Raw genomic sequence first — 21,920 nt, 5'->3', positions numbered from 1 at the left:
AGGGCCCCGATTTCAAAATCCAAATAGGAAAATATATTTCCAGGCTTTAAAATTATGATGAGGGAACATTTGCTAGTGTAATTTCACAATAATGGTTTAAAAACTCATGATTGTTATTTAATACGAGTTACAGTTGCCCCGTCATTATTTACAAGCCATGGAAAATTTGTGCCATTTTGGTAATTAGTGGGAGGGTGGTGGCGTGGCAATAGGGGTGTGGCATTACAACGCACTGCGCCTTTGTAGGTGATATAGATCAATCGTCGTGGAATCAAACTAAGAGCACGTTTTCCTGGTCTTTCTACTCTAGAGACAGAATCAGGCGTGGGTTGTAACAGCTTTGAGTTTTCTGATAATTTGCGATAGCAAAACAGTGGTAAAAACTTTAATTTACAGCAAAAGTGTTTATGAGTCAGTAAAATTTTAACCCAGGTACCGAAAGGTGGCATCCAGTGCCTGTTCCGGAGGCGACGTAGCCGCCTTCCTTCCGGTGGAGACGGACTGCCCATTGTTGCCGCCCAGAGGCTTGCTGATCACGACGGCAAAATCCTGCGTACAGAGAGGAGCTAACGTCATATTCAACCTTAGACAAGTGTCTGTGAGTGACTATTCTTATATTTGATATGTAACATATTATTAATGTTAACGCCCGTTATGAATATCTGTGTATAGAGGGGAGCTAACGTCATATTCAGCCTTAGACAAGCGTCTGTGAGTTACCATTCTTATATTTGATATGTTTCACACTGTTAAGACCCTCGTGCACCATGAGCGTCTTTGGGCGCTTCGTTCTTCTTGTTCTTCTGTGTCCGATCCTAGATACATTCGCCCTAACGACACGAACAAGGCCCAAGAACATTGTTCTCGGGTCAAAATTCCGCACTACCTACAAACCGGGAGGACCGAGAACTACACGAGCACAAAATGGCGGAAAGTAAAGTTAGAACGATGCGTGCATGATTTACAGCGAACAACTCTACTACCGGTTTCCGGTGTTAGGGCGTTTTGCGCGAGTTACACGTTCCGAATCGACTCGATTCTATCCTGGAAACAAGCGCTCAAAGACGCACCAAGTGTATGAATTCCTGCGTACATAGGGGAGCTAACATCATATTCAGCCATAGACAATAGTCTATGGATAATCACTCTTGCATTTTAAGCTTCACTCTCACAGATTGTTTTGCAAAATACCTCTGTTTTTTTGTCCTAGAGTTAGCCATTTTTGCGTAAATATCTTGAAACAAGTGATGTAAAACTGTCAATAGAGCTGATCGCAGTTTTCATGGTTAAAAGCGGTACTTACCCTTTGAGAAAAATAAACTTTTCGGCAGAATACCAAACAAATGAGATCTATTCTATTGTGAGTTATCAAGAGAGTAATTGTGAGAAATGAAGGCACTGATGCCAGAATGAGCTGATTCTGAGAAAAAATAAATATATAAAAAAGGGTAAAAACTGTCTATGCAATGATCAGATATCATAATTACGAGCAGTTGCAAGTCGGTGTCTAGACGGTGATGATCAGATCCCATAATTACGAGCAGTTGCAAGTCAATGTCTAGACTCAGACTTAGAAAAGCACTTTTATTAAATTACAAAGAGTCATCTTTATTCCATTCGATTTACAAAAATAGATATAGAGCCGAAGTTCTTCTTTAGCATTGTTTACATTATCGTCTGCATCGGCAGCGGAGGTGGCGTCGTTCAAAATACAGATCTTTAGCATTGTTTACATTATCGTCTGCATCGGCAGCGGAGGTGGCGTCGTTCAAAATACAGATCTGAGCTCTCTGAACAACATTAAGTCACAGATAAGCGACTACGAATTGAGCTTTCCGTTCTTTTATCAATGTTAGGGCATTGTCACAGCCTTGTTGTCGTCTTCTATAGCGATGGTATCTTAAAAGTACTAAAATGGCTGCATACAGAAGGGAGCTAACTTTACTTTCCTCATCAGACAAGATATGTCAGTTTGATCTCTCTTAAGCTACTTTTCTTAAAAAAAAGAAAGTTGAAGTATTGTGGAAGCCATTGAATCGTCGCCGTCGGCAAAAACAATCAATCAATCATTTGTATGAACGTTAATAGCAATGGGAAGCTGATGTTATTGCCGTTACATAGACTAATCTTATTTACACTTATTTCTGGATGTTCATTTTTGTTAGGTTTTCAAAGTTTGATGTGAGTGCAGTTCATAATATTATTGTTACTGTTATTGTAATTAGGGGTCGGAAACTGAAACAGAATATACCTGGACGTTCGGATCCCAAGTTGCTCCGTTAAAGTTCCGTGGTCTCTCGGAGGCAGCGTCAGTTACGCGAGCGTTTTCAACGGCTGGACGTATCAACGTCACCGTAACGGCAGTGAACGGCAAAGGACGGGCAAACGCTACAATCACAATTACAGTTGAAGGTAAGGCTTCAGTATTTGGTCTAGAATACAAAAATGTATACTGTAGGATATAAAAACATGATAGCTAATAAAAACGCTGATGCAATTTATCGCGTTGATTAAAATCACATCAAATTGATTTTCAAGATTTACGATCTAACATTGGGCCGATTTTTAGCACATTGTTAAAGTTACCAGCGTTGTTAACGAAACCGTTGTTAACTTTCAAATATGTACTGCTCTTGGAGTTTAACGGATGCATTTATGATTTACAGTATTCCTAAAACAGTTTGAGCCAACTGTTTTAAATTTACTTGCTTTATTCAAATATATGACCAGATCAAAAATAGTTAACCTTTAAAAGTTAACAACAATGTCGTTAATCACGTTGTTAACTTTTAAAAAGGTTCTGAAAAATTTGGCCAATGCATGTTAAATCAATGCAAGGCCGATTGTTCGGAACTTTGCCAAATATAACCATTTTTTACCTAATTTGAACACAATCGTGCCAAAAATTACCTGTTTTACCATGATAAAAGTAACATTACATTTATTTTTATGATAAACACGATAACAATAATGAAATGTGCATTTTTCTATACCCAGATGAAATTCGGAGCATCTTGGTTGAGATTCCATGGGGTGCTCGCACGGACACACCCAGTTTCTTCAATGTTACTGTTTTGGGCGACGACAACCACACTGACTGGAATCAGGAAAACTCCCTGCACTTTGTCTGGGAATTCAAAAATAAGGTAAATAGTTTAACCGATGATTTATAACTCCTGGGTCCGTGGGGTCCGTACTGCGGAACATTCTTTAGAAAAAAAACCTACTTTAACTTAAGTGTTAAATTTCTTTAAAAAGAACTTGTTGAATTTCAGGAAAAATGAATATTTGTTTAAGTTAAAGCTGCAATCTCACAGATTGGCCGTTTTTGACAACTTTTATTTTTTGTCTTCGCGCGAGCCAATTTTTGCATAATTGTCTGAGAACCAGTGATATTAAACTGCTGACAAAGAATAAGATCGCAGATTTTCATATTTACGTTCGAAATTTGATATTTTATGCCGAAAAAAAATCATTTTTAGCTCTACTGGCCAAAGGCAAGAAGAGCTTATGCGATGGTAATGTGTACGTAGTATGTGCATCCGTGCGTCCGTGCATCCGTGCGTCCGTGCGTCTGCAAACAATTGCTTGTGAACACGATACAGTCTTCAGTTTTGATTGTATCTCGATGAAACTTGTACAGTATCTAGATATCCATTAGCGCTGGCTTCCTTTCGAAAACCAGCCAGATCCGCCCATGCATGCCTAGATTATGGCCCTTGATAGTATAAAAAATGCTATTGTGTAAACAATTGGTTGTGAACACGATACAGTCTTCAGTTTTGATTGTATCTCGATGAAACTTGTACAGCATGAATGCCTAGATTATGGGCCATGAAAGTTTTAAAGAAATGCTTTTTATTTTTAGCCAGGTCTGCATGAGTGAATTCTATTTTTAGCCAAGTTTACATGTAAATTCAAGTCTAGAGTTAAGGGAGACAATTTGTAAGTCTAGGATTTTAAGAGACAATTTGCTTTTTGCTTCTGCAGTTGATTTTGTGAATTACTCTGCCTTGTTCTTGTTGAAAGCACAAAGGTCATTTTTAGCTTTAAGTTCTGTAGTTTGCGCATTCATCTTAACAAAATTGGTTGTGAATGTTTAAGTTATGCACCTGGTGTCATTACTGGCCACACCCAGGTTTCACAGGTTTGGTAAACATAAATCTGGAAAGGTTTGAAAATCTTTTTGTGTGTTCGTGCATCCATCTCAGCACAATTGATTGTGAACGTTTGTTCAAATTGATCAATGTTGTCCTAGGATGCCCTTGAATTTGACCTTTTGACCAACTTTTTTTAACTTTTAAAACTACAGAAATTTTTACTATGAGTACAGTTTTGAAAGCATTTTTTTTGTCAGATGACTATTACTTGGCACATATTAAAATAGTTCATGCAACTAATCAGCTTACAATACTTTCTGGGCTCAGATGTTGAACGTGCTACGTTTTCAGGTAACCCAAACACAAAACATAGAGCCAGTAGAGCATTGGCCCTTTTGGGCCTCTTGTTTCTTTAGGCGTTAATACCGCTTTTAGCCACAAAACCTCAATTGTTGAACGTATGTATTAAAAACTGCGATTTGATATTTGTCACCAGTCTTCTATCACTGGTTTCCAGATATAAACGCAAAGATTGGTTCATTCCTAGACAAAACAATGTCAAAACGGTCAATCTGTGAGAGCTCAGCTTTAAGATGCTTCTGTAATACGGCCTCCTGGATTCCTGGGATTCGTATCTTAGTAAACGGTTTCCCTGCTTCTTTGTATAATGCTACTAAGATTATATTTTTTTCACTCAACGAACAATGTCAAGGTTCTTGTGGATAATTAGAAACTTAAAAATACGAAATCAATTTAGTAAAATTGGAAATAATGATGTATGATATCCAATTTGAAACTGAATTATTTATCAACCGGCAATAAAATGCCAATTATTAAAACACGAGCATTTTATCAGCTACTCCTATGGGATGTTTAAATTTTAAATAATGTTCGTTATTGGTAGCCTCGTGATCTAAGATATAGCTGATTGGTTTTAATTGTATCATATGATGGAAACCATTTGCCATAATGGGAAAGCTATCAAGATAAAAACAACACAATTGAATTGAATAGCCAAGTTCTTTTTTGAACTCATACTACTTGTAGGGTAGAAGCTATTCAAATGTTTCAAGGCTGAATTTGAAGGCTTAGTCAAACTAGAGCTATTTCTAAACGTCGACTTACGCCGATCAGAAAAGCTGCGAGCAAAAACGACCACAGCGAACGAAATCTTATTCGGCAACTATTAATTCTGCCTATTGGTGAGTGTCTTGCCAAAAATGCCCGACCCTCCAGGTGGTTTGCTACAGGGACGAGCGAAGTTACTTTGATCTTGTTAAAAGGAAACATTAACAAAGCCTAGTTTACCGCATTGGAATGATCAATCAGAAAACCTCGGCCATTATCACACAGATAAGACCTCGGAAATAATACGGTTCCTTTAAAAGTCCATATTGAAAATGTGTTGTTTGTGTTTCAATCTTTAAGAGACATATCTAATGTTTTAGGGAGGAGAAGTAGTGACATGTTACCGGTCCTGAAAGTTCATTTTCCAGTTTTGTTTTCAGGTATTGAACGATTGTTAACATGATTTATGCTATCGAACGGGTTTACATTGCGTAATGATTATTGAGTTAATCGCCGTCGGCTTGCCGGAAATGGCCATCTTGATACGATTGTGGAACGGTCAGTAAAGCAGGTGTCATCTGCTGGTAGACTAATTTTGAGCGCTTAACCTCACACTTTCAATTTATTAGTGAGAGCAAAATCAAACTAAGTCTAGTAATCCCCATCGGAACCATCGTCAACTTAAAGAAAAAAGTGCAAAGTATATAAATATATAAATAAAGTCTGCGATAACTGACTGGTTATACATCTGCAATAAAGCCACGTTCACAACAGCATTGCGACCACCATTCGACCACGCGAAAACAAAATAATGACAATGGCAAAGAATTTGCAGAGGTAAGTGAACGGTTTCGCGGAGGTCGCTTCAAGGTTTCAGAGCGATCGCAAAGTGTCATCGGTATCCGCCAGTCTTTTGAACAAATTCAAACTATTGAACTGCAATCTTGAGGACACCTCACTGTGATTATTGATGAGGTGGCGACCGACCGGCGCTTCATCGCCGACTTATTGCCGATTGATTGCAAAGTGGTTTCCAAGATTGCGCCGATCAATCACCGTTTGGTTTGCAATACGTCACCATCTATTACAGACCTGTCTACTCATTACAGCTGCATTGTGTCACAAGTATTTACAGAGATCACATCGGCGCCTGCTGTATGATATCAATTATTTCCAATCACTTGTATGTGTAAAGCCTTAAAACAACATAAATGTCTGTTCGCCACCATGGCAGCAATAGGATTTTCATTTAGTCTTTGCACTCGCTGCAAATGTAACAGGTCTGCTGTTAACAACTTGCAAAGACATTATATGATTCGGAATAGCACCGTTTTATATGCATTATGTTTTAAATACTAATCAATCGATACCTAGTCACCGACCAGTACCCGTTCAGTCGCAACTAGACAGGAGATATGCCAACAAGTCAATGATCGGTCTCAACCAGGCCCCAATATCACGAAAATACTTAAGTCAAATCTTAAACTCAGTCTCAACACATTTTATCACATGGTATTAAAATTATGAAAAATCATTATATATCAAAGCCTATCGCCGTATCTACGGTGAACAGTCGACGATACTTTGTCGTTCAATCACTGACAAGTTGCAAACTCTATCGCTGAATGATAGGCGAACATACCCTTATTCCAAATAAGGGCAGTTGTATCTTGATCGGTCTTAGTGGTCTCAATTTAGTCGCAAATGAAATCAACCACAAGTAATGTTGGTTTCAGCGGGGCCTATGAAGCAATTTGTTACCGATTAAATGCCGATGTTCGTACGACACACAGGAACTTTCGAGACTTCCAACAACCTGTTTTATAGAAGTATAATTTGAAGTTGCTACAAAGAAACTCTCGGTATTACAAAATAACAGAGAGTGTACCTCTCTACATATTTACACCAAGAGATCTCAAGAGTCGGATTTAATGTTGCAACAGGAATAAAAATATATTAGCAATAGGGCCAGAACGATAGCCGGTTACTCGCAGAATGACAATGTTCAATGAAAAGGCTATTTTTCATAAATCAGTTTCCGGCAAAAACAAACGACAGGCAACTGCCCAAACATCGACTTTCACCTAGCGACAAGTCGCTGTCGAACGTGGGAGATTAGTGGTGGTTCTTAAGTTAATTGGACTTTATCATATGTCTGTATATGCCTGCTCGTTGCAACTCGATGTATACGTCATACAAAAGTGTTTCGAATGATAACATCACGGAAAACATCGACAATTTACTATTGTCATCTTTGATATTACACAATAATATACAAATCAGAATTTTTGTCTTATATTTAACTACATGATCAAATAAAAATGTACGTCAATTCTAATGTACGTCTATTCTTCAGGTGACGGGATCGATACGTCAGCTCACGTGGCAAAACGTCATACAGCAACAATTCCAAGAACCCGGACAATACACATTTACGTTAAACGTTTACAACTCCGTTAGTTCCGTCTTCTATACACAGGACATGACTGTTTACGGTACGTAATATACACATTTTAGCCATTTTAACATAGCCATGGCATTACTGTACTAACAGTGTACCATATTTGTTTTGGCACCCGGATGTTACAATAGTCGACCTCTTGTTAATACTTGGCGTCCATTTTAACCGACACAAATACATTTTATCAGTGTTGTGAACTCAGTTGCAAATAACTGTGTCACTTCAGTTTAATTTATGGCTGTGTTTACTATCATATTACATTGCTAGAATCTATGGTATTTTTCGAAAGCTTTGAAATTGATGGATGCAATTTTGACTCTTGATATATATTTTATGTATACTCTAAAACATTATATAATAATATGAATACGTATTCCTTTCATTTCAGACAATGCTATAACAGTGCGAATTCATTTCTCAGAAGAGATAAATTACTACAACAGCGAAAGCTTAAATATACGACAAGCACTGGCGGAAATTCTGTGTCATAATCTTGCTCAGGTAAATACCGTACCTTACTCGTACTTGTGCCTTAAGTTTGCTCAGATAATAACCGTACCTCACTCGTACTGCTTGTGTCATAATATTGCTATGGTAAATACCATATCTAACTCGTACTTGTGACATAACCTTGCTCAGATAAATACTGTACCTAGCTCGTACTTGTGCCGTAATCTTTCTCATGTAAATATCGTACCTAAATCGTATTTGTGCTACAATATTTCCCAGGTAATTACCGTACACAACTAGTACTTTTGTTTATAACTTTTGGAGTTTGAGAGATCAAGAAGCCCTAATAGGTGAATTCACTATATTGACCAGTCGGCAGTTGTCAATCGAACGACCAGATGAACTAAAAAACTACATATACCATATTTTTTTATCCAACTGTTAACGCCTCGAACTTTCTCGCCAAGTTGCATTTAAATTGTGTTAGTGATTAGTCAATTGACATGACACCGAACCTCCTTCCCCCCATACAGAAACACATTTAATGTTAAACGAATGAGGAGATTTACATGTAACGTGACTTGCTGCACGCATACTTATATGTATTATATTCCTTCATTAAACGGTACAGTTTATTTACTATCAATCGAAGGCTATCGTAATCCGTTTTAAGATGCTTGTAAAAACCGAAAAGGGGCGTTGAAAAACGGCCGTTCGACTGGCGCTTGTTAAGCTGTTATGCCAAGTACATCGAAGAAAATAAATATGATTGTTCCGCTTATACGATATGTTATTCTAGACAAGATCTGCGGAACAGACTGTCGGAAAACCGACAGACTAATTCAACATATAGCGTGTTGTATTATACTAAAACTAAAAGGCTTTTTGTAGAAACTGATATATGCCTCTAGTTGAAATTATGAAATGAGCTGACAAAACCGATCAAACTGTCTGCTAAAGCCATTTGCAGAAAAGAGATAAAGACATGGCGAAACGAAATATTTTACTGAACATTGCCCTTTGGGACTAAAGGCTCTTTTACGAATTTAAAAGGCTGAAGTTAATACATTTTGTAACTCGCAAACCATTTGTATTGTAGCGTAATTGTTTAAGTGAAATTCGATTTCAAGTCACGGTGAGCACCAAATGTCAAAGTAATCAAGTGGCGGATGCCATTTGAATACCACAGAAAACAAATAAAGCTTTCCCAATCATGTTAACTAAAAACGTCCCTGGCGTATTCACAATTCAGTAATGTATTTGGAATCGGAATTGGAAAGCAATTGAAGTTTAGTTTCTATCTCACGTTTTCGTCCATCAAATATGAAGACGGGCTTAAAGCTGCACCTCACAGATTGAACGTTTTGACAACTTTTTATTTTTATTTTTTTGTCTTGGAAAGAGCCAATTTTTGCGAAAATCTATGGAAACCAGTTAAATAAGACTGCTGACAAAAAATCAGATCGCAGAACTTGATTATTTAAGTTAAAAAATTGATGTATTATGCATTTTTCTTAAACCGCTAGTCCATAAAACATTCATTTTCGAACGGAAATATGAAAATCCAATTTTTGTCAGCAATCTTATATCATTGGTTTGCAGATATATACGCAGAAATTTGCTCTCTCCAAGACAAAAAATAAAACAGTTGTAAAAATGGTAAATCTGCGAGAGTGCAGCTTTAACGCAAAAATACATACGAAAGTATCTGACCGCGCGAAATCGCGTAAAAATTATACACGCCGATGGGAAAAGTCGAGGTAATCTCATGTTTTCGCCATTTCAATGATATTGGGCCGATTGTTCAGAACATTGTTAAAGTTAACAACGTTGTTAACGTCATCGTTGTTAACTTACAAATAAATATTTCTCTGTAAGTTCCACAGATACACTGATGATCTGCAGTAGTCCTAACAAGAGTTGAGACAACATTTTCATCCGCCCTTTTACTTTATTTAAATAGATGAGCACATCATTAAATATTTCAGCCTTAAAAGTTAACAACGATGCCATTAATCCCGTTGTTAACTTTAACAAAGTTCTGAACAATCGAGCCATTGTTTCCCTACAGTTTGCAGTGACAACAATAACGAACGACATTATATAAAGCTAATCTGTGCCGTAGAAACCGTAGAAACAAGATATTCCTAATTTGTCTGTTATCATTCAAAACTTTTCAATGACATTAGAAGAAAATATGTAAAGTTCGTTTATAGCAGTTGACAATGTTAACACATTTCATACAGATTTTGAAATTCAGATTTAAAAAAGAGAGAAGAGTTATAACATGTTTTCAATGAAGAGTGCCATAGTAGCTTAGGCCTAAAAAAAATAATTGTTTGGTTAGGGTTACATCTTTTTCAAAAATAGGTAGGGTAGGTAGGCTTTTTATATATATATATATTATTTTTTTATAAGGCTTTATATAAGAATATCATTTTCATCATTGGAGAATGGTGTTAAAGCTATCTTCTGTTTAAGCATTTAAGGTTTAAACTACATATTGAAAATCAATTTAAAAAAAAACGAAACAATTTTTTTATTTTTTTTATTTTTTTTAGTTTTTCATGTTTTTTTCAAACTGACTATAAAAACGGTAGGGTTGGCGCCTATTCCGTAGGTAGGGTCGGGTAACCCGAACCAAATGTATTTTTTTAGGCCTTATTAAAAAAATCTAACTGACTTAGATATTCTGAATGTCTAGGTATTTAGTCAATACGTTTTTAACCTTGCATTCAACTCCAAACCGCTTTTATCCTTTGCGGGATCAGGCCAATTTCGAAAAACAATATTGTTATGACCAAGTTTCTATGGTATAGAAAATATACTATAGCTGCGATTGTTTGTGCTGTCAACATTTCGCCTTCTCGCCAGAAACTCGCCGATATAAGTAAATGGTAGGAACGAGAGACCATTATAATTTAACGTTAATTTTTGCAATGATTCTTCAAAACTTGCACCAATAAACATGCACTTAGATCTGTATAATGTATAGTATGTTTTATAATTTTTTATATATACTTAATTCACATTGAAAAAACAACGACAGTAATAGCAGTACAGGGCCAAGGTCTCCGGCCAAAAACTTGCTATGACCTTGTGTCATGAAACAAGAATCAACAGCCACAGTCAGCCAGACAATCGGCAAGAGACATACAAGACACCAGACACATAGATATTAAAATATCGATTATCATTAAATGTTGGATTTATCATGTTGAAAGCAATGTCGCCGCAAAGGTGGTTATTAAAGCCGGTTTGCCAAGAGCCAAAAACGGTTTTTTAAGCCGGTTTGCTTGTATGTTGCAGATTCTCGGAATTCGTCGGACACGGATCATCATGTCGGTGCCGCCAATCCAGCCGGCCGTCGGGGACATCACAGTTCTTCCGCCCAAATCCGGAAACAACGAGCAGGAAACGCACCAGGTAAGAAATTCATTCTTTATCTCAAATCTTGTTAAGTAGTGCGATCGTTCTTCGCCCGCAATGTGTATGTGTTATTTTATGTGTTCTGACCTTTTGGATAATTGAAGATGACATACTGATTATTTAATTCATGTTTCGATGACCTTTCAGAGGCGATGACCCCAATCAACATTTACTGATAAAGATATTTTGATGTATGTGTAGTCTGTGTTATAGGACGTTTGCATCTTTGTACGTTGTGTGTCTATCGTTCAGTGTCATTTTAGCCTTAGCCTTTACACAGGGTCTTTGTTACAAAATAGTATTACTCGAAGTGTTTCCTTCATTGTATTGGGTATAAAAGAATACCGCCTATATCGGTTCAAAAGGTATTGTTAGTGGTGCACCTGAAAGGTATGTTAATGAGCAGACTTGAACAAACTGGGGCTCTTATTTTCATAATACTATGGACAACGCAGTAAAATGCCCAGGACTCAAAATAATTCCAAAGACACCGTGTAAATGCACAAGGCTAAGGCCTAACATATACTGGACACACATTGCACATACAACACAGGCAGATAAGTTTGGTTCACTGACTTGCAAATGTCAGTGAAACAGAACTCACTGGGGCTTAAACAAGGATACTTCTGGGACCAAAATTACGAATAGTCTCAAGTCTGAGTTCAGACATAAGTTGTAAAACTTCAAATTTTCATTTCATCAAAATTTTACAATTATTTACAAATATTTTTGTTAAACGCATGGAATCAAGATGATACTTCGTACGTTTGTTTACTTTTCAAACGATCTCTTTTTTAGACGGCACTTATAATTTTACAACTTATTTGAATAGTTTAAGACAATAAGATCAAACATCATATTCATTTTCTTTATACATATTTCTGAATGTTAATACTCATATTTTTTCTTACTTCAAAGTCATATTCGGATGCCGGAAATTCGTATTGTGAGATTGTTCTTTTTTTCTAACGGAAACTAAGTTTTAGCGTTGCCTTATTCAATGACGCAGATAAATTGGCTACATTTTTCTTCTGCTCAATCCCTTTCATTTCCATATACAGCTGAACCTTATCTGTTGAGTGCTGCTTTCTCTTTGTTTCAACATCCTGTCGCTCCTAATATAGCCTCAACACCGAATTAAGCACTGTTGATTAGTCTAATCTGAACACGAAACAACACTATGTCTTTGTTCAGGCAGGAAGACCGTCAACAGAACTAATGCATTTTCACACCATTGGTCTGTTGTTTCTCGCTGTAGGTTGTTAGCAGCCTTTTGGACCAGGCCAGACAACAGTTTCTCGCCTTTCCTCTGTTTACACGAGACGACGTCGTCACCATAATGGATGCAAGAATTTTGGATTGTAAGTACAACATGTTTGTCACTGAGAGAAAGGGGGTTAAAACAATGCAAAGCAAAAATATGTTCTTCATTATTAACGCTTTTCAAGGCAGTATATAAACTCGTATCAGACTATTCAAGATTTAAGCAAACGGACTGCATCCTTTGTTATATATGAGCTGTACTCTAAAATATGTTTAAAAATATTGACTATGATACTGTATTATGGTATAAATTAATCGGTTATGTTAACAGAGCGTTGATTAAGAGCCAAACTCACACCAGAAAAAGTGGTGGATAGCAACAGTTAATGTAGCAAACAGCTCAATTGTAATACATCCTTTTACCCAATACATTTCAGTGGAATTATCAGCGAACTTGTCGTCATTCAAAGTAATTTTGATCGTATAACATATATACATCGTTCCTTACAGTACGGACGGGTTCGGAGGCAGTTGCCACGCCACCGCCAGAGGAGACCACGACGCCCGAGAAATCATTGTCCTCCCATGTAACACATAGTCTGTTAGCCGTCTATATATCCGTTCCTGTGTGTTTAGGCGCCCTTATTGCAGCTGCAGCCATGATAATACATTACAAAAGGTAGGGGACTGTTGGTGATTCGATAGTTGAATCTTAATTTATAGTTACGATTTTGTCAGAATATATGTAAATATTGGCTATTGAATACGTGGGCATTGTTTAAAACTGAAATATTTCTTATATGGAGAAGATTTCGCTTGGCGTTATCAATTTATCGTGTCTGTCAGTAGCGAGATATGTATACATTGCATTATTTAGATAAATTAAGTCAGGAGCAAACCCCTTGTTGCAATCAGTTATAACAAAATTAAACATATTTATTTATTACTTTAGTTTTGAATTATACTGATTATTTATTTCATATCATGTACTTTATTTACATTCTCTGTAACACACATGCAACATACGGTAAAGCTGCCCTCGCTTTGGAATTAATACAGTTAAAGATACTTCATCAAGTAAAGCATTTATTTGCAGAAAATTGCTGCTATCATTGAAATATTTCATGTTAAGGATCATTAATTTGCTAAAAATTGTGCTCTCATAAAATTGCTTCAAATAAAGTAACTCTAATAAAGTGCGCTTTCATAAAAATGTTTTTAATAAATGATTTTTTTTTCAAAGCTTTGCGCTCTCATTAAATGCTTTAAGTAAAGGGTAATTCTTTTGCATAGTTTTGCGCTCTAATAAAATGCTTTAAGTAAAGGGTAATTCTTTTGCATAAGTTTGCGCTCTTATAAAATGCTTTAAGTAAAGGATAAATTGTTTGCAGAACTTTGAACTCTCCTAAAAATGCTTCAAGTAAAGAAGCATTTATTTGCAGAAAATTACGCCCTCATAAAAATGCTAAAATAAAGGACCACTCTTTTGCAGAAAATTGCACTCTCAAAAGAAGTACTATCCAATCGTTCGCCACCGGTCGCGGATACACCACGACTCGACGTGCTCATGTGGGGAGGACGACATTTTGGGTGTCGAAGAAATAGAAAACGACATTGTCCCCGATGACGATTTACAAGGTATCCCATTTTTCTATGATTCGAACTTGGGTACTTTCCGTCTGCAAATGGGGGGTCATATATATTACACATGGTACACTGTTACTCAAAAAGCTTTTTTTGTTTCGAAGTTATAAACTCATTTTAACATTGTTTAACGTGGTCAATAGTTCTATAAGTATTGGTATGGTTTTATTTAAAAATTAAAGATTGCTATAAGAAAGTTGGATGATAGGAATATATCAAGAGGTCAAATTTTACCTGTCATTATTTTGTATATTCATAAAGATAATATAATAATCTCGCCGAACACGAAAATGCCCCTTTATTTAAAACTACCATTTAAATAAAACTGCTGAAAACAAAAACGAAATGCTACCGAACTTTCCATGAGAGAAGAATTAATTCGGATAAACGAAGCTTTCTACTTATAACCATTATTTCACTTTCAATTAAGGAGACTTTATAGTTGTTTGTAATATTGTTATGATTTTCTGAAACGCGCTCATTAATCTACTCGTATGACTCATTCTAGCTTTTATTGCCATAATTTAAAAAAAACCACATTAACTTCTGTTTGTTTCCCGAGAATATGAAACATAAACTTGTATTATTTGTAGCACGTAATATTCCGTATTTAATTGACTTCGTTTTCGTGACATAAGAATGAAAATATAACAAATACCTCATGATTTTACTACTGTAATGCTAAAGGCAGTATAACCAGCTGCGTATTCAATTGCTGCTAAAATTGCTCTAAAACACGTTTGGGAAAATGTTTACTAGATTTGCAATAATAACAAAACGATTACGTTCTGTAATTCTGGTGCGTTTTGTATTACAATAGCTCGAAATAAGGGCTGGAATGAAGCTAAATCAAATATAAAATTATCTTCAATATGAAATATTACGTTGATAAGCATTATTCACTATTAAAGGCAAAAAGCTCAAATGCATCTGTAACGATATTTAAATCAATTTGTGACAAAAGGATTTTTTGCACATTTGCTAACACACTCTAAAAGCTAAAGTTAAAAGGAAATTGAAAAATAACCTGACAAGATAGAAACGCTTCATTCAAAAGTTTAAGTCTAATTTTATATTTGAACAGCTACATTAATTGTATGCACAAGTAACAAATATATCTAAAAATATATCTTTTTGATCAAATTCTCCCTTACTTAACTAATTGTATAGGTAAAACATTGCCCATTTCGAATAAGATTTTTATACGTTTGTGATATTTTACAAATTTCCGTCGCATACGTACTTTTTCGTTATATTTTTGAAATATTTGCCTTTAAAAAGTAAATAACAACCAAATGATAATTTCTATTTTTTATTTGCAGGTTTAGAGCCAACGTTGGTGATACTCAACGAGCCCGTTCACTCACAAAACACAAACTTTATACGAAATCAACGATGCTGACATGTGCTAGCTTTTTTGTTGATTTTTATTGTTGTTGATTGTGTTTATTTATTTATTTATTGCGGCAGCTTTATAGTGCTTGTTGAAAGATACCGTGATTAACCAATGCAAACATGTGTTAGTATATTTTTGTTCAATAAATCATGTGCTGTTTTGAAACTATACTGCACATAAACCAAAATTTGCTGATTTTCTACCGCCCCTCATACAAATGAATTGTCCATTCTACCTTGACTTTTATTCTCTCATAAGGCTCCGTTCAATTCTTATACTAACGCTCTTGAAACTCCAATCATTCAAGTCCCAATTCCGGCCTGGCTTATAATTTTAATAAACAGCACATTTTTCATCAAAAGAAACTTTACTGAAAAGAAAAAAAAAAAAAAACGTAATCTTGACATTAAGTGCAACACAAACTGTTCATAGAAACAAGATGAACACCTGTTGTACCAGTTAGTTTCAACACATGTCAACACGCAATGCCATCCATTTCGACTTATCGTGTTTTTTGTTTATGATTGAAGACGCCATGACTTCAAATGATGACCAATTAGTATATCAAAAGCTAATATAGTTTTACTTTAAACATTATATATTTCACAACGATTGTGAAGTGAGCTGTGATAGCTTATACTAAGTCAGTCTCGTTGGCACGATGTTGCGCGAGAGTGTGGTCTTGTGGTGTGGGGGAAACCGGAGTACCCGGAGAAAACCCACTTATCCGGCTTGGTGACCACTAACCAAACTCACATGTGCCCAGGCCGGGAATCGAACCTGGGTCGCCTTGGTGAGAAGTGAGTGCGCTAACCACTGCGCTAACCGGACATGTTTAAAAGCTTCGGTACAATACATTGATAAGCTGTCGCAATGATCCATGGCGTCTTTCCCCATTACATGTTCTATAATAGTCTGACGTTTGTCAACAAAATAAACGACTAGAACTTGTGAGCTATCGTTAAACTGTTCTTGGTTACATTTGAAAGTACAAACGTCTAGCTAGGCTGTTCATCGTTCTCTAAGGGCAATGAATAGGTTTTTTTTACAGACTGTGAAAATGTTTTGATGTTGACTTTGGTGACAGGAACGTCTGTTAAGCTATAAGCTAAGAACTGCACTGTATAACGGGCAGTATTTTACAACAGTATTTGACTTAACCAGCAAAGGATACACAATGTCGTAACTATTTTGCCATTATATACAACCTCCTCTCTGCTGATGTGAAAATTAAGAGGTTTTTAGGTGTCGAAAAAACATAACGACATGTTCCCTTTGACCATTTTACAGGTACCCCATTAGCTCCAGGGTGTTTTTATTAATTTTCATTAAGGTTTCCAGTAAATATATGGAACGATGCTATGATATCTCAGTTAAACGATCTTTCTGATAACATCATATGAAAAATGTCGCAATCTTTGTTTGCCAAAACTGTTTGCATAATCACAACCGGTTATTCACGGCCATAGAGATTTGTTTTAAACAAATCTGAACATTTCGTTAAGCATATGAAGGTGATAAGTTTGGCCATGACCTTAGCTTTATATTTATAAAATCATATTTATTTACACTGCAGGTTTTGAACTCGGGTGCCACGGACCTTTCCGTGAGTCAGAGAGATTCATGTAAGATATAATTCAAAATGATAAATGTTTACTTTATCAACATATGAATCTGCTTTGGTATTCTTTTGATTTCTGATGTGGGTTGTTGGAAGATAAAATCAAATTTGTCAGCCATTTTGCCATTTGTTAGCTAGGTAATGAGAAGCTTTCAAACGGTTTACTCGTATATCACATATCTCGCCTTTATTATATAGTTTAGCAATATATCTTAATGTTTGTTTTCCCATAAAATGAAACCTTAACTTGTACTTTTTGTAGCATGACTTTGTGATATTTCAATTTTTTAATTGACTACGTGTTATGTTGCAATACAATAAAACGCTTACATCTGATTAATGTCTTCATTACATTAATGTGTAAATGCTGGCTTAATAGTTTGATGTTTAATTGCTGCTTAAATTGCCTAAATATGGTTTGCGAATACGTTACTAGATTTGCATTAAAAAAAAAACGGTTACGTTTCTAATTTTTATTCTGTAATTCAGGTGCTCTTTATCACAGTAGTTATTTTTTTTACTTCAAAGTAAGTGGAGAAGGCCAAACATTAAACCGTTTAAATCTTTATTATTTTTATTCAGTTTTCAGATACCATTGAGTATGAAAAAATACAACCTATGGTCCTTATGTTTTAGTGTTATGAGGTAGAATGAAGTTTACAACGTAGTGTGTATTTGTTTAAGTTCGTCCGAACTATTTTTGGAAAGGCTTCCGACAATAGTAATACGTTGTTGTCTCAAAACGTTCCAGACCATCATATCAACAATGTTTTGTTGCTTCTTGATGATGACTTTGCAATTTTTTTATATTGAATACAATCGTGGATATAGTGACTCTATTACAAATGCCAATTTCTCTCTAAACGTGGAAGCATTCGTGACAGAGGCACAAAAGCTGGTTCTTAGGAAAGTGTTAGGAAACTTTTTGATCAGAATTCATTCATATTCTTAATACACGTTTGCCTTAAAATGCAAATCTTTTCTGAACAAAGAGCTGAAAAAATGTTCTTTTGTAAACTTATAAATGCTCTCCAAATACCTTCACATGCTTGAAGGGTAACGTGTCTTCTGTTTGTGTTTAAGACCTTAACATCATTTTTGCCCGATGCAAAATCCCCTTAACACTCTTAAGGTGTATTTCTTCGCCACGTTGTGTTGAACCTTGATGGAAATATGGGTCGTTTTAATATTAAGAATACTTTATGCATATTGTAAAAGGAAAATACATCGTGCAATAATATTGTTAAGTTTATATAGAAAAAAATGATCGGCATGTCAGTTGACAGGACAGTTTCAAAATTTACACAAGGGTAATTTGCCAAACGATGTATGTCAAGCTGCAAGAATGGATTATTGTAAAAGGAAAACACATTGCGCAATGATATGTTTGGTGTTAATATATAATCAAATCGACATGTCAGATTGACAGGACAGTTTCAAAAATGACACTAATGTTATTTGCCATACAATCTTTGTCATTCTTCAAAAATTGATTATGATTTTTTTTCCAATTGCTTTTCGGACGTTTGTTTTACAATAACAACGACATGGAAAAGATAGGTTGTGGGATATATTCTTTAATATGTATTAAAATCTGGCGCAGAGAACAGAATAGATGCATTCGTATCTTTGTATCTTTGCGTCAAAAAGTACAGTAGACTGATATCGCTATATTGACCATGTCGGTAATAGTTTAACTCGGCTTTTCGACCAATACTTGCTAATACACGAATATAGCAAATATCTATATGCCTTCAGTGCTTTGATTATCTTCCGTAAACAGACTGACATTATTTTGAAATGACACACGTGTAAACAACGACGTTAAATGAGAATAGTTTTACGGATACGCAAATTGTCTAGATATAGCGGATATTTATGATTGAAGACGAATTGCCCTGGTAACATCCATATAAATCGACAATGATAGATCACCGCTTCTTATCAGCGATTTTGTTCAAGTTATTGTTTCCTCTCTCTACTCCGACAATAATGAAAAACGACAGCGATTGACAGACAACTGCGATGCCGTTATATTTTTCGGAAGGAACGTTATGTCTTATCGTATCAGCCAAGTGATTGTTTCAAAACCAAACTGTTTTCTTACACACTCGAACTATCTGCATGTTGTATATATTGTGGCAATAGCAGCCTCTGATATTGAGCAATACTTGCACTGTACTCTTTCGTCAAAATATATATTAACATACTCTATGGCAACTAAAAGCATTATCACAACCATTACACTAGTCATACAGTCTTATGCAACCCTAATCAATTTAATTCAATATATATATATATTTTTTTTATTTTAAGATTAATTTTATAAATTAATATTAGGAAAGTTCGAACACATTTATATTGATCAAAATAAGCTATTATTATACCAATAATATACAAAAAAAATTGTTAGTTATTGTTCGAAAAATGTAGACTGTCATTTCTTTTTTATGTCAATTTAGTTGTGTCAATCAACGACAAAATGAAATAGAAAACAGATAATTCTTTATGCATGAGCGTTATATAATTTGATCTCCTTTCTAGCGTGTAGTCGTAATACCATTGATACAATTAAATCTACAGGGACAAGCCCAGTGGTCGAACAGTTAAAAATAAACCACATTTAAAGGCACAAGGCAAGACTTAAATGACAGTGAATTGGAGACACAAACGTATAAATACCACATAAACAAATACAAACACCACAAACAGACCAAAATCACATCAAAATAGCTTTACCGATAAATGATAGGATAAAATTCCTGGAATAGTCAGTGAAACACTAGCTAACTGGTACACGAATCTACCGGGGACATACACTAGATTGCATGGCCATAACCGCACACTTGTTCCAACATTTATCACTAATTACAAAAGTTTGAATACAACCCTCATTAGAGCAATCATCAACGTTAAAACAATGAAGAATAAAGTAATAAAAATAACAAAACAACTGATTAACTTCCCAGTAAAGATATGAATCAGTCCGGGACAACAGTTATATGTCATGTGAATCTTAAGGTTTGTACATATGATTCAATTATCAAACTGCTGATTGACTCGACTTTTATTTTTAAAAACACGGCTTTCGCAAAAATGTTTTGCATCAATCCCTTCAAGGCAAATGAAAGGATGAGCCCATTTGTGCGCTTAATTTCTTAAACTGAAATATTTCCGGCTTTTATTTAAAAGCAGTTTTTCGAAGTGGTTAAGATTACCCAACGTAAATTAAGGTCTCTGTTTGACAATAAATTGAGAGTTGTTATGCATTATCCTCCTGTAACATTTGTCAATTTTCAAGAAATTTGGTAAAAGGTTTACGCGTGTCTTTTACATTAGAATTAAATTCATGGAAATAGCAATGCATATACTTTGTCAAACATAGTGTCATATTCTTATACATATCTATAAATCTGTAATTCCTGTTATACACTAAAATATAACCATTAAAGAGGGCTTTGATGCCTTCCTGATCATGTGGTATTGAGCCGCCACCTAATGGCTTTTCCTTTTTTAATTCTACTTTCAGTCCTCTTAACAACCACTCCTGGGGTAGGCGCGCATTAATACCATTTGTCATAATACGGTAGTTGTCGTTGAACAGGCTAAGTAATTGGCACACGTACTAAGAGATTCTACGTTAAATAGCGGTGACATTGATTTGACAATGGTTATGAAGATAAGTACGTGGAGTGAAGAACGTTTTTCGTGACTAATTTGATGTTTTGGGTAGACAAGCATTATGTTAGAATTGAATCAGTCGCTTAATTTATTACCCCGACTGAAGCAAAACCTCAGATAACTGTACCGTATAAATTTATAATGTCATTGTCCGGTTCATGACTTTACTTGACCTTTTTGAATGTCTTATGAAACTTCTGATGAGCAACTTAAGAAATTAGATTTTTCATTCCGACACTTGATTAGTTACGGTGACAAATTATATTACAGCATTTTTTCCCGCAACATATTGGTATCAGATCTGTTATTATTACATGAACTTCTTTGGCATGTAAACATATTTTTGTGGGATGCCCAACTGAGACCACACATACAATTCAGTTATTTTTACGCACTTGCAACTAAATTGTCTACCTAACAGCAATAGAATAAGGTTAACTATGTATCGTATCGGGTCAAAGAACTTAAATAGTTCACCAAACAGTAATTCAATACAAACTTCAGGAGTAACATAAATTCTCTACTAAACAGTTATACAATACACAATACAGGGAAAACATAAATTGACTACCAAACAGTAATACAATACAAACTACAGGAGTAACATAAATTGTCTACCGAACAGTAATATAATACAAACTACAGGAGTAACATAAATTGTCTACCTAACAGTAATACAATACAAACTACAGGAGTAACATAAATTGTCTACCGAACAGTAATATAATACAAACTACAGGAGTAACATAAATTGTCTACCGAACAGTAATACAATACAAACTACAGAAGTAACATAAATTGTCTACA

At 35.4% G+C, this 21,920-nt stretch overlaps 1 protein-coding gene across 1 annotated transcript in view; it reads left to right on the top strand.

Annotated features, from left to right (window-relative positions):
• The window catches only part of LOC128212123 (VPS10 domain-containing receptor SorCS1-like), a 33,687-nt gene extending 17,679 nt beyond the window's left edge, over positions 1 to 16,008 (top strand). Inside the window, exons 15-24 of the mRNA XM_052917406.1 lie at positions 433 to 598; positions 2,226 to 2,412; positions 2,998 to 3,146; positions 7,525 to 7,663; positions 8,018 to 8,130; positions 11,389 to 11,505; positions 12,767 to 12,869; positions 13,282 to 13,450; positions 14,264 to 14,409; positions 15,738 to 16,008. Coding sequence (XP_052773366.1) covers positions 433 to 598; positions 2,226 to 2,412; positions 2,998 to 3,146; positions 7,525 to 7,663; positions 8,018 to 8,130; positions 11,389 to 11,505; positions 12,767 to 12,869; positions 13,282 to 13,450; positions 14,264 to 14,409; positions 15,738 to 15,817 — 1,369 coding nt within the window. The 3' untranslated portion in view covers positions 15,818 to 16,008. The remainder of the gene's footprint in view (positions 1 to 432; positions 599 to 2,225; positions 2,413 to 2,997; positions 3,147 to 7,524; positions 7,664 to 8,017; positions 8,131 to 11,388; positions 11,506 to 12,766; positions 12,870 to 13,281; positions 13,451 to 14,263; positions 14,410 to 15,737) is intronic.
• Positions 16,009 to 21,920: the final 5,912 nt, after the last annotated feature.

The sequence above is a fragment of the Mya arenaria genome, chromosome 12, assembly GCF_026914265.1.
Source record: "Mya arenaria isolate MELC-2E11 chromosome 12, ASM2691426v1".
NCBI classification, from domain to species: domain Eukaryota; kingdom Metazoa; phylum Mollusca; class Bivalvia; order Myida; family Myidae; genus Mya; species Mya arenaria.
The sequence above is the reverse complement of the archived record's forward strand: the minus strand, read 5'-3'. Positions and strand labels throughout refer to the sequence as shown.